The following is a 12,072-nucleotide window of genomic DNA, read 5'->3' on the forward strand; positions in this document are numbered from 1 at the left end:
AGGATTTTTAGAGCTGACGATTCTCTACCAGACAGTCTAATTTTCAAAAATTTTGGATGAGAAATATCGAAGAAAATGTCGTTTGAAGGAAAGTGGCAATTTTCAGATAGTTCCTCTTTGAAAATCATTATCATTTTTGCTGTGTTAATAGAAGTGACTTTGATTATTCAGAATCTTTTTGAATTTTGAAAAAATCTTCATCTGTTCAGATTTTACGGCTTCGTGAGAAATAGGTTCTGGCGGAGCGCGGGTCGAGCGAGCAGCGCCGCGCCGATGTATACCATTACCCTTAAGAAAAAAAAACTATAAAGTAAGCGTTTTTTATTTTTCTGTGCGCAGATTAGATTCTAATTTAAATTATCGAATTTCAGAAAAAATTTTAAATGGGGAGCAAATTTGGAGCTCCCAATTTACTCCAAGCCCCGGAATTCCGGGCTCCTGCAGCAGAAAAAAGGTGAAACTATTTCCACAGAGTGTCCCCTTTAATATTGACCAAATGCTCTCTGATTGGCTTTTATTTTTGAAGCCCCAGTGGAGGGCGCTCTCCGAGGAGCGAGCCAATCAGAGAGCCCTGAGTATTCCTTTTGTAATATTTAATATAATATTTAATTTAATATAATTTAATTTAATATAATATTTAATTTGTTTGATATACAAATTCCTACATTTTAACCTATTTCCGGGCAAGAACCGCGACGAACCGGAAGCACAACCGGTTGGTCAAAAAAAATACCACACCATTTTGATCAGTAATTAATAAGCTTCAATTTGAGCTATAAAACATCATCATAGCATGCTTATATCAGAAGTTGATAATATTGGATTTTCGTATCTGGCTGCTTGCGTCAACTTTGGAGCTCTAGAATCATATGAAGGAAGCACTCCGCAATAATAAATTTCATATGTTTCGATGCATCTTGCGCTTATCTTTCACATGGTAGGCATCAAATTATCAAAATCGATCTAGCACGCACTCAAAAGCCGCTTCTAATCAAACTAGTGCTTTTTTTCTCGCTAAAAATCCCCCAAAAAAAGAGGTAAGATGACTCATATCGAAAATTCTGTAAGTGCAGTTTTTCAAGGCTTGTCTTGATGCATATGTTCTGAAAGTATGGGGAGATTTTTCAAAAGAACCTTGAAAATCGAAAAACACCGCGGTAAGCCTAGTAATACTTTTCCAACTCTGGACTGCGTCGTTTGGTGGCTCATATTTTGTAACTGATTACCTAGTACCGTTTTATCCACTTTAAAAATAAATGTTCTAGAGAAATCAAACTTTCCGCAGAAAATAACGGTTACCTTCTTGCAATGCCTGATTGGAAATCATTGATTGCTTATTCGAAATTTCACTTCTACATATACAGTTACAGTTATTTTCCTCTTTTGTGGACATTTTTTGTCCTAAAATTTCATAAAAATGTCCACAAAAGTGGGGAGACGGACGGTGCCGGTACCAAATTGGTACCCGGTACCAAAAAATTGGTACCCGGTACCAAAGTCAAACATTATTTCTGACTCGTCAAAAAACTAATGTCCGCTCCGCGGCTGAAGTGTAAGAAAACTTCATTTATTGACCGAATACACCTTTTAAAATCAATTTTGGCTCGGTATCCTGACAATTTTTGGTACAGGGTACCAGAAATTTGGTACCGGGTACCAATTTTGGATTGGTACCGGCACCGTCCGTCCCCGCAAAAGTGGGCAACAGTCTTCCAAAAAATGTCCCGCCGTAGGGGCTCAAAATTTTTTCTTCGATAAATTTTTCGTCGAAAAATGGCAAATTTCATCATCGAAACGTATTTTTTACCTTTTTTTACCATTTTTGGTCAATTAAACAGTAAAAGCCATTGATTTCTTATAAAAAGATCCTGATTTTTGAAAAAAACACCCTATTTTTTCCTTTTAAATTTTCTCGGTTGACAAATGCGCACAAAAATGGAACATTATTCTTGCAAATATGTCCCAGAAAAACCCTCCCCCCGTCAACAATTTTCGAAAAATTTATTCGGAATTTCATAATTTTGACCCCGGAAATGGATTCTACAGGTCAAAAAACGATTTTGAGGCTTTATTTTTTGGGGGTCTATCTCGACTCTAACACCCTCAAAATCGCGTTTGAAAATCGGACTTTTTGACGAAAAATGACGAAAAAATCCCAATTTTGCTATAATTTTAGATTTTTATGGGTCAAGAAGTGCTCCGAGCAAGTTTTTATGGTAAATTGAACTTCCAGGGACGCTAAGAAGCCAAAATATGGCTTTTTTGAAATTTTCGATTTTTCGAGGAAAATTGTTGACGGGGGTCCTTCAAGAAATATTTTCATTAGAAAAATCGCGTTCAAAAATGACGCAAAATGATGATTTTCACGGACATGACTTGAAGTTGAGCTCTCTATGGCCAAACTTCCTTAATCATTTTTTCTGAAAAAATTTTAACTCTAGTTTAAGGCCAAATCTATAAGTAGAAGAAGAGTTTATAAAAATTTTCTTACCCATCTGAGCCAGAGGGCTGTTTGAAAATGGTCAATTTTCTGAAAACCGCCCGGTACCTCCTTTAAAGATTTTTATTTACATAATGTTTCAAAATTAATAAATATTGTTTGTCTCTAGAACACATTTATAAAGATGTTTTTTCGTATTTAAATACATCAGTTTTGTATTTTTAGTGTCAGCTAAGGTAAAAATCAAGTTTTTGTCGTGCGAATAATAATTTTTGAAGGCAAGTTTCTTTGTTTTCTTATAAAAACTCTTATTCATATACACTAAAAAGTCTTACCCAGAGTTCGAAATTTGTTTGCAGTACTGCCACGATTGCCACTTGCAGCTGCCAATTTTGGCAGTCACTTGGCAGTAGCAGTTACATTTTTCAAGGACTGGCAATTACTGGCAGCTGCCAATCTACTGCCACTTCGAAATTTATTGATTTTTTCTCAAATGATAAAGAATATAACGATTATAATCAAATTTTGCTACCGAGACATATTAAATTTCATTTTTCTCATCAAAAGAGACATTTTGATATCGGATTATGCTTCTGTTATATGGCCAATTCGTCAAAACGACTGTTTTGAACTTAGTTTGACTTTAAAAATCTTTATAAATAGACTATTTACTATTTAAAATAGTATCGAAACCCGCAGTTTTTGGCGGTCAACTAGCAGCTTCCGATTTTCGCAGTCAATCGGCACTGCCGATTCGGCAGTGGCAGTTGCAATTTAAGGGTAAAACATGAAATCGGCGCGGCGTGGCTGCCCGTTCAGTGCCCCGCCGTGACCTATTTTTCAGAGGTCCGTTTAATCTGAACGGAGAAAGTATTTTCATAATTCTTTTTGCGTTAAGATCATCAAAGCCTGCACTTTCATAAAGACAATTTTGAAAGAATCGTGAGCGTAGAAGTATGAAAAAATGGGATGACTTGCTCAAAGTCTATCTCCTCCCACAATTTTCGTCCGATCTTTCCCAAATTAGAACCATTTTGTAGAGCTCCGTCTACTCTACAAATTCATAGACTAACTTTTTAAATTTTAATTTTAAAGATTTTAGACGGAGCTTTGAAATGAGCGCTATCACTCCGCGGCCGCCTTTTTCACACGCTGCGCTCCTGCTAATGTCTTTTTCGAGGGAGCGCTCATTTCCAAGCTCCGTCTAAAGATCTATAAGATAAAAATTTAAAAGAAAGTCTACGAATTTGTAGAGTAGACGGCGCTCTACAAAATGGTTCTAATTTGGGAAAAATCGGACGAAAATTGTGGGAGGAGATAGACTTTGAGCAAGTCATCCCATTTTTTCATACTTCTACGCTCACAATTCTTTCAAAATTGTCCTTATGAAAGTGCAGGCCTTGATGATCATAACGCAAAAAATTATGAAAATACTTTCTTCGTTCAGATTTGACAGGTCTCTGAAAAATAGGTCACGGCGGGGCCCTGAAGGGCAGCCGCGCCGCGCCGATTTCATGTTTTACCCTTAAATAAGGCTGGAAGTCACTTGGCAGTGGAAGTCGCCATTATTTTTCAGATTTCGAACTCTGGTCTTATCACCGGCAAATTGAAAACTAATTTTATAAGGTCTCAGTAGCGGAAGTCTGAACTGACTTCAGATTTTGGCATAAAATCACCAATTTATTAAGCACTCGACGGGCCAGAGGCCCTTACGTGCGCATTTTCTGACAGAGAACTCATTGGTTTTTTCGTTCACGTTCAAAGATCGTCTGTTTTAGAGCTTATCAGTGCTCGTTAGCCCCAAAAAATCTAGTTTGACTTTAAAAATTTCGCGACAAGAATTTTTTCGGATTTCGAGTGAACAGTGATCAGTTCTTTTAAATCGCTGTTCACCGAGTGAAATTCACTCTACTGTAGACTCTGTAGAGTGAACAGTGAACAGGGGTTTTCGGCGGATTTCGAACCCTGTGCCGAGCTCTTGCTCTTATTTCGAGCCATTGGTTCGGTTAGGCGGCGCTATTCAATATCCTCGAAATTTCTGAATCATCAAAGAAAGGGTCTGTTTGCCCTTCGAAAACGTCTCTTCTGAAAAGATCTTCGGATAATATATTTTCATTTAGATTTTGGGTCTCAAGAACGAGTTTGATGGAATAAATCTGTTTAAAATTATAAAAAACGAGGGTTATTGAACAGCGCCGCCCGGTCCGTTATAAACCAGGTCTCTTTTGACAAAATCATAATCAAACAAAACTGCGCTTTAGGAAGTTTGCGAATCAATTTTCAATCTTTTTGGTAAAAGTAATTTAAAAAAACAGGAAATCTTTTACTGAAAATAATTTTGATCAAAAAAGGGGTCCTAAATAAAACATTTAGCTGTCAAGGTTGGCTTCTGATGAAGCCAAATATGGTCGCTCCAGAATCAACAAGTACGGAAAATGCTGGAGCAGATTCTGACAAAGTTGCAGAGGACGTATTGGAGCAAAATGCACCTCAAGTGAGTGGAATGGCGCCCGTTCAAGCTCATCCAGGTTATGGTCAACCTCAACCAGGAAAGAATTAAAAGTTTATTTTCCCGCTTATTTGGTCAGATAATACTATTGTTTACGATTAAATTCTTTAATTCACTGACAAAAATTATATGATTCATAGATAAGTATAGGTTGTCTGTGATTCATAGTGATTTGAAATCACTGATTTCCCAAAAATTTTAGCGGTCTACTTTTTCGGTTTATCAAATTTAGCGCGCATATAAATATTATATTTTTAGAATCAACAAATCCTGACAAGTCTGTTGAAATCATTTGATAAAAATCGGTTGTAATGGGTAAAATTGATGAATTTGTAAAAAATGACCATTTTTGGTGAATTTTCTCGAAAAGGGCCTTAATTTAAGCGGATTTTACCTGATATTTATTATTATATTTCTTTGGTAGAGTTTAACAACCCTTTAATTTTCCCGTAACAATTCGATTCTTCCTATCCAATCTTGTTTCCCGCTTTTTTGGTCAAGAGAAACCCCATCGGTTACCCCGATATTTACGATAGGTTTTATAGAAGATTTTTTATAACTTCACAAAATCATTTCTCTATACTAAAGATAATAAATTTTATCTAAATCATGTCGCAGATCGAGTCTTTATCAGCACAAATCGGCCGTATTTCCATAGAAATTCCCTGAAAATGGCCTTTATCGAAATTTTCGAATTTCAGCGCCTCCGAGTGGACGGTTTTGCTTGAGCAAATCATTTTTGTGTAGAATACCACTGTACTAGGGAATAGGAGATAGCACTCGAGCTTTCTTTAGAGCCTATATACGACGTATATTATACGTAGGGTGGCGCGCGAAAAAATCAGCTGTTTGATGTCGTCATTCCGGTCGATGACGTCTTAAAATCATCAAAAACATACAGTTATCGGTCAATATGTACTCTACGACTGTGATGACCAAAACATTTTCTTTTTGTTTCTGACTAAATTGAGTGCGCTCTTTCCAATGGTGAGCTTTGTTTTTCTCTACCTTGAGGCGCTCTGGAAATAGCTTTTTGGGTGCAAAAAATTGTACTTTCTGAGGTCACACAAACTAATTTTTTTCAGATTCGGAATTTTCAGCGTCAAAATTATAAACAATTTTCAATGGAATTTTCGGACATCAAATTTTTGGACATTTTTGCGATTTTAAGGGCTTTTCTTGGGACATTTTTTCAAAACATTTTCTACGCCAAAATATTAAATTTTCAGTTTTTTTTATCAGATATGACGTTTTTTTGTCAAAAATCTTACTTTTTCTTTAAGAATAATAGAATTGAAGGTTGATCTCATACCCCTAGAATATTTTTTGTCTTTGGAAGGAGGAGGAAAAAGAGGTTGATCAAGTTTTCATCAAAAAGAAAAATTTTAAGAGATTTGGATGGGACATTTTTTTGGGAGCGTGTATAAAATTTTTGGACATTTTTGAGAAAATCATGGGACAAAAAATGTCCAAAAATTCCATAATTAACTGTAATATAATTATATAATATAATATAATTTAGGCTCGACACAATTTCAGGAGTTAAGAAGATTTAGAGTAACAAAACCTGGAGAAACCGAAATTTTCAAACCGATTTTTAGGGTGTTAAGGGCCTCCCGGCCCCCTCAAATCCCGGCGAAAACTCGGCTTATGGCCCGGGCTTTCTTTTGACCGAGTCAGATACCCTTAATTATGACTTTAACACCCTTAAAAATCGGTTTGAAAATTTCGGTTTCTCCAGGTTTTGTTACTCCAAATCTTCTTAACTCCTGAAATTGACTTTTGCCTATAATTTATATTAAATCCAAAAATGATCCCTATACGATATATGATGCCAAAGTTGTTTTTTTCCGTGCCGGTTTTCAGTTGAAAATGGCCAAAACGGAGGAAGATCTCTTTAGTGATAAATAATCACTGATAATAAAAATCGTTTTTTTGATAAAATGTCTTTGAGCTTCGTATTTACTGCTGAAGGGACTGTCTCGAATTTTCGCCTTAATAATCAGTCAGTTTCTAATATAAAATTCACAAAAAGGATACGCTCAGCCTCAGCCTGGTTACGCACCAGCTCCTCAGCCAGGCTATGCTCCAGCTCAGCAGCCAGGGTATGCCCCGGCGCCGCAACTTGGCTATGCTCCTCAACCTGGTTATGCCCCTGCTCCTCAAGTTGATGCTTATGGACAGCCTCTTCCTCAACAAGCTCCAGTTCCTCAACCTGGATATGGCTCAGCTCAGCCCATTCCTCAACAAGCGCCGATTACTCAACAAGCACCGGTACTTCAACCTGGCAATGTACCTGCTCCTCAATATGATGCGTATGGGCAACCAATTCCTCAACAAGCACCAGTTCCTCAACCTGGATATGCACCTGCTCCTCAAGTCGATGCGTATGGGCAACCGATTCCTCAACAAGCACCTGTTCAGCCTGGCTATGCTCCTGCTCCTCAAGTCGATGCATACGGAAATCCGATCCAACAACAAGTAGCTCCTGTTCAACCAGTTCAACCAATTCCTCCTGTTGCTCCTCAAGTAAATCCTAATGGGCAGCCACTTCAGTCTTTGGTCACGAAAAAATAATTTGATATCAACAAAGATAAATCTTGGGCGTTAAGGGCGTCCCAAACGACTTTGTTAGAGTTTGAATTTTTTTAAAAAATTTAAGGATAAAAAAAGGAAGAAAAAGTCCGTAGAATTTAATAGTAAAGAATTTCGGTCTTTGAATCAAGGAAAAAGAAAAAAATCAGATTTTCATAGGACTGTTTATTTGAATCTCAACGTGCAAATTTTCAACAGTCAAGTTTTGACCAGTTATTAATGTAAGTTCTGGATATTTTGTCTCGCACGATTTGCGCAAAAATGTCCAAGAATTTGATGCATTGCCAGAAAAAAATGTCCTATCCAAATCGCTTAAATTATTTTATCTTCTTTCAGAAACCTGTTTCATTTCTTATTCCTCCTTCTCAAGAACAAAATAAAGTTCTCGTGGCTTTTGTGTAACCTTCAATCTCAACAAGAGCTTTTCAAAAGTGTCGCGAGAAAACCTCTTAAAATTGTCCAGAATTTCCATAAATAATTGTTATATAATCTCATAAAAAATAGAAATATTTCGTGACCTGTTGAAGCCACCAATTGCAATACAGCCCCAAGCTGATGAGAATCAAAATAAAAGCCAGGAAGAATCTGAGACTGCCAAAGAAAGTTCTGCACCAGTTCGACAATCAATCATCATCAATGTTCAGCAAAATGTTGGCTGGGCACCTGAGCCAGAAAATATTCCAGAAGATCTTCCTTATGGACTCGAGTATCTGTATAACGTGAAAAAACTGACTATCGAGCAACAAGTTGAAGCTTTTGAGACTTACTCTGGCTTCGAAACAGCTAATCAATACAAGGCAAGTGTTTTTATTCACGACTTATAAGGGTGAAGTAGGGTTACCGTTAAAAACCTTTTATGAGCAAAAAATTTATCGCGGAAAATATGGCATGCGTCTTTATTTAAATTATTTTAATAATTTTGTTGACGAAAAGATAATTGAAAGTTTCGATTTTACACTACGTCTCAGGCAGTTATCCGCATAGACCGAGAGATAGAAGTGTATTAATGGATAATTTTAATAAGATTGCTTCACTTTACCTTATTGGCCGTTAGCAATGGCTGATTAAGGACCTCCCCCGTCAGCTTTTTCCTTCGAAAAGCTTAAAATTTTCAAAAAACCATGCAAGAGCCATTCGGTTCTCAATGCGTCCTCAGGTTAACCTTCACAAACTTGAGAGAAGGAATTCTTGACAAATAAAAATCAATATTTTTGCCAAAATTAGGGCAAATTCGTCAATTTTCGGAGATAAGTCTAACTTTTAAATGCCATTTTGGAGTCGAGATAGACCCCAAAAAATCGAAGCCTCAATATCGTTTTTTGACCTGTATTATTCATTTCAAAGGTAAAAATTTTTAAATTCCAAAATCTGATTCTTCGAAAAAACTGACGGGGGTCCTTAAGACAGAATCCGAAAAATAACTTTTTTGGTTTCGCCCCAAGAGTTCGAAATTTCGGGAACCCTCGACTCGCCGGGACTTTCGGGTACCCTCCCAATCCCTGGGCAAAATCGAAAACCCAGGGATTCGGAGGGTCAAATCCAAAGTGTTCTAGAAAAAGCTTTTAGCTGTTTTAAATCAGATTCATTGATTAGTTTTCTCTAAAAATTTGTTAGGGTTGAAAGCAAAACAACTTTAGCATACTTATTAAATGTTCTAAATGTAATATTGGTGACTCACAAATTGTGAGCATATACTATTGATGAAATTGAAATGATTTTAAAAATACTTTTTGCTTTCATTCAATTTTCTTCTTTTAAGGGTTAGTGTTTAATCAAATATGACATACAAGCTATCTTATAAAATGCGTAATTTTTGATATATTTTGAAAAATGATAAATTAAAGATGTTTTTTGATCATTTGTAGGGGTTTTCTAGAACATCACCCTCCGAATCCCTGGACTTTCGCCAAAAACCCAGGGATTCGGAGGGTGCCCAGGGATTCGGAGGGTCACCCGGGACTTTCCATATTTTTTCCCGGCGAGTCGAGGGTGTTCTAGAGATTGCTAGAATCGCCAATTATACCCATTATTAACGCTTAAATATTGTATATATATATTATATATATATATATATATATATATATATATATTCTTAATCATTCCTTATCAAATATTTCCCAGAGAAAAGGTAAAGTAAGAGCTATTGTTTTGGTTTATGGTTAGGGTTTAGGAAAATTGTCGAGGAATTGTGCTTAGCGATAAGTGATAGGGTTAGGCTAATTGACCCTCGACTCGCCGGGATTCTGTCTGCATATTTTTTCCCTGCGAGTCGAGGGTCAGGCGAAAATCGCGGCGAGTCGAGGGTCTCCCCGAAATTTTCTGGCAGTAATGTCACGACTGCCACTGACAGCTTCCAAAGATATTTTGTTTTCTTTCTAGAATGACAAAGAAAAAAAACGTCAATGATCAAATTTTTCTCCCGAGACCAAATTTATTCCGTTTCTCTTCTCAAAAGAGACATTTATATTTCAAATAATGTTTATTTTATATGTTAAACTTGTCAAAAAGACTGCGTTCAACCTAGTTTGATCTTAAAAAATTGTATAAATACTTTTAAAATTGGAATTTTTTGACAGTCAGCTGCCGATTTTGGCAGTAACTTGGCAGTGGTAGTCGCTATTTTCTTTCAGATTTTTAACTCTGTTTGCCCCAATAATACATATTTTTGAAAATTTTGGTAACAATGATTTTTTCTCCAAATATAAGTAAATCAATTAATACTGTATTCTTTGAAACGCTTTCATTTTTTCCGTCTTTCGGAAAAGACTTTTTTCAAATCAGTTTTTAGATCAAAAACAGTAAAGGTGATCAAGTTTTTTATGCTGGAGAAAAAAGTGGGTTCTGTGCAAGAAACTGTTGCGGAGCAAACCGAGATTTCGACATGGCTATTACAAACAATCATGGAGAAGAAATTGCCAGATTCGTTCGACCTTTTAAGCCTCAAGTGAGATGTGGCTTGATTTATTCGCCATTGTTTCTTCAAAAAATGGGTATGTCACAAACGTGTTTTTCAATTCAAACAAAAAAAAAACAAAATTTTTCATTTAACAGGCGCCTGATTTTAGATTAAACATTATCTTTCAACATTTCTAAATCAAACCGGGCCAAGGACCTTGGCCAAAGGTATAGTGTGTTGCGCAGGTAATGTGACTCTTAAGGGTAGAAGAGGATCCTTGCGCGCGCCCCTTTGACGCTATTTCTCATCCTCAGAGAATCTGATGGGATTATTATGCACCAAAATTTGTTTTTGAAAGGTATACTCAAACTAAGTAAGTAGTACTACTAAGTAATATTTTTAAAATTTTGATTTTCGTAATTTGAAATAAAAAAGTAAATACATAACTAACATACACAGTTAATTTATACTGAAAGAATTTTGTTGCAAAAAGATTCAGTTTTTAAAAAAAATTCCCAATCCAAATTATTCAGGTAACTAATTGACATTTATCATTAGATATTTTAACAAATGGAAATATTGTTGGGAAAATCCGTCAAGTTGCTGATTTGTCAAAGCCGATTTTTTCCATTCAAACCGCAGACGATCAAGAAGTTCTTCGACTAACTGGCCCGGCTTTGTCATTCGCCTGCTGTGGCGATCTTGAGTTTGAAGTCTCCACTGCTGATGGCGTTGTTGTTGGTAAAGTTTCAAAGAAATGGGAAGACACTGGCGGAGAATTTTTGAAAGAGATTTACACAGATGCGGACAAGTTTGGAGTCACTTTTCCGGTCGATTTGGATGTCAATGTCAAGCTTTCTCTTCTTGGCTGCGTTTTCCTCCTTGTAAGGCGAAATTCTTTTGATGAAAATAAAATGTTTTTAGGATTTCATGTTTTTTGAAGATTCTTGCAAATGGACTTCTCACGCAAAAGATGAGGAAGAAGGAAGCGGCAGCTCAAAGCTAGACTTCCTCATGTGCATATGCGACTTTATGTGTAGCGATGACTGATTATAAATCATTTTGCTGCGAGAAAATACACTGTTATCATTTTCAATATGCGGTCTCGAATTTTTCACATTCTTTTTGATGGAATTTAAAGATTTTGGAATTCATTTTTTTCCCGTAGAAAATTAAATTTGCGAGTCATTTTCGGCGTAAAAGAAAGAGGTTTTGTCAAAAAAATCAAATTATGAATTTTCTGCAAATTATCAAAACGAGAGACATTATTCTTCTACATTACGTTTCTTTTATAAAGTCGACATGTTAAACAAATCTTTTGATCTTAGTTTGTCCTTCTAAATATCTATACCTCGGATACCTGATTTAAGGGGGGGGGGGTCGACGAGAATCGGGATTTCCGTGACCAAAAATGCGGGAAAACCTGAGTAGATAGGGAAAATCTGATTTTATTGGGGGATAGAAAAGGGTTGAAAAAATCAGGCGGCGAAAACTAGAAAAAATTCTGACCAGAAAAAATCGGTCAAAAATCCCCTCAAAGTAGGGCCATTTTCGCGAAAAAGCACTATAAATGGTCAATTTCTTTACAATTTTGTTCATTTCACCCCCTAAATCTAATTTTTATCAAATGAT

The 12,072-nt window shown here is 36.2% G+C and overlaps 1 protein-coding gene across 1 annotated transcript; it reads left to right on the forward strand.

Moving 5' to 3' along the window:
- Positions 1 to 5,260: 5,260 nt before the first annotated feature.
- Positions 5,261 to 11,530, forward strand: LOC145702741 (uncharacterized). Its single transcript, XM_081780007.1, has 6 exons — positions 5,261 to 5,264; positions 6,985 to 7,478; positions 8,072 to 8,341; positions 10,333 to 10,534; positions 10,999 to 11,324; positions 11,365 to 11,530. The coding sequence occupies exons 1-6, from the start codon at positions 5,261 to 5,263 to the stop codon at positions 11,488 to 11,490; spliced, it is 1,422 nt and encodes a 473-aa protein (XP_081636133.1). The 3' UTR covers positions 11,491 to 11,530.
- Positions 11,531 to 12,072: the final 542 nt, after the last annotated feature.

Source organism: Oikopleura dioica, chromosome 1 (assembly GCF_907165135.1).
Source record: "Oikopleura dioica chromosome 1, OKI2018_I68_1.0, whole genome shotgun sequence".
Classification (NCBI taxonomy): domain Eukaryota; kingdom Metazoa; phylum Chordata; class Appendicularia; order Copelata; family Oikopleuridae; genus Oikopleura; species Oikopleura dioica.

Coding starts and splice junctions, on each gene's coding strand:
- LOC145702741 (XM_081780007.1), top strand. Junction 8,342..10,332: donor AAACAGCTAATCAATACAAG/GCAAGTGTTTTT, acceptor ATCAGTTTTTAG/ATCAAAAACAGTAAAGGTGA. Junction 11,325..11,364: donor TTGGCTGCGTTTTCCTCCTT/GTAAGGCGAAAT, acceptor AAATGTTTTTAG/GATTTCATGTTTTTTGAAGA.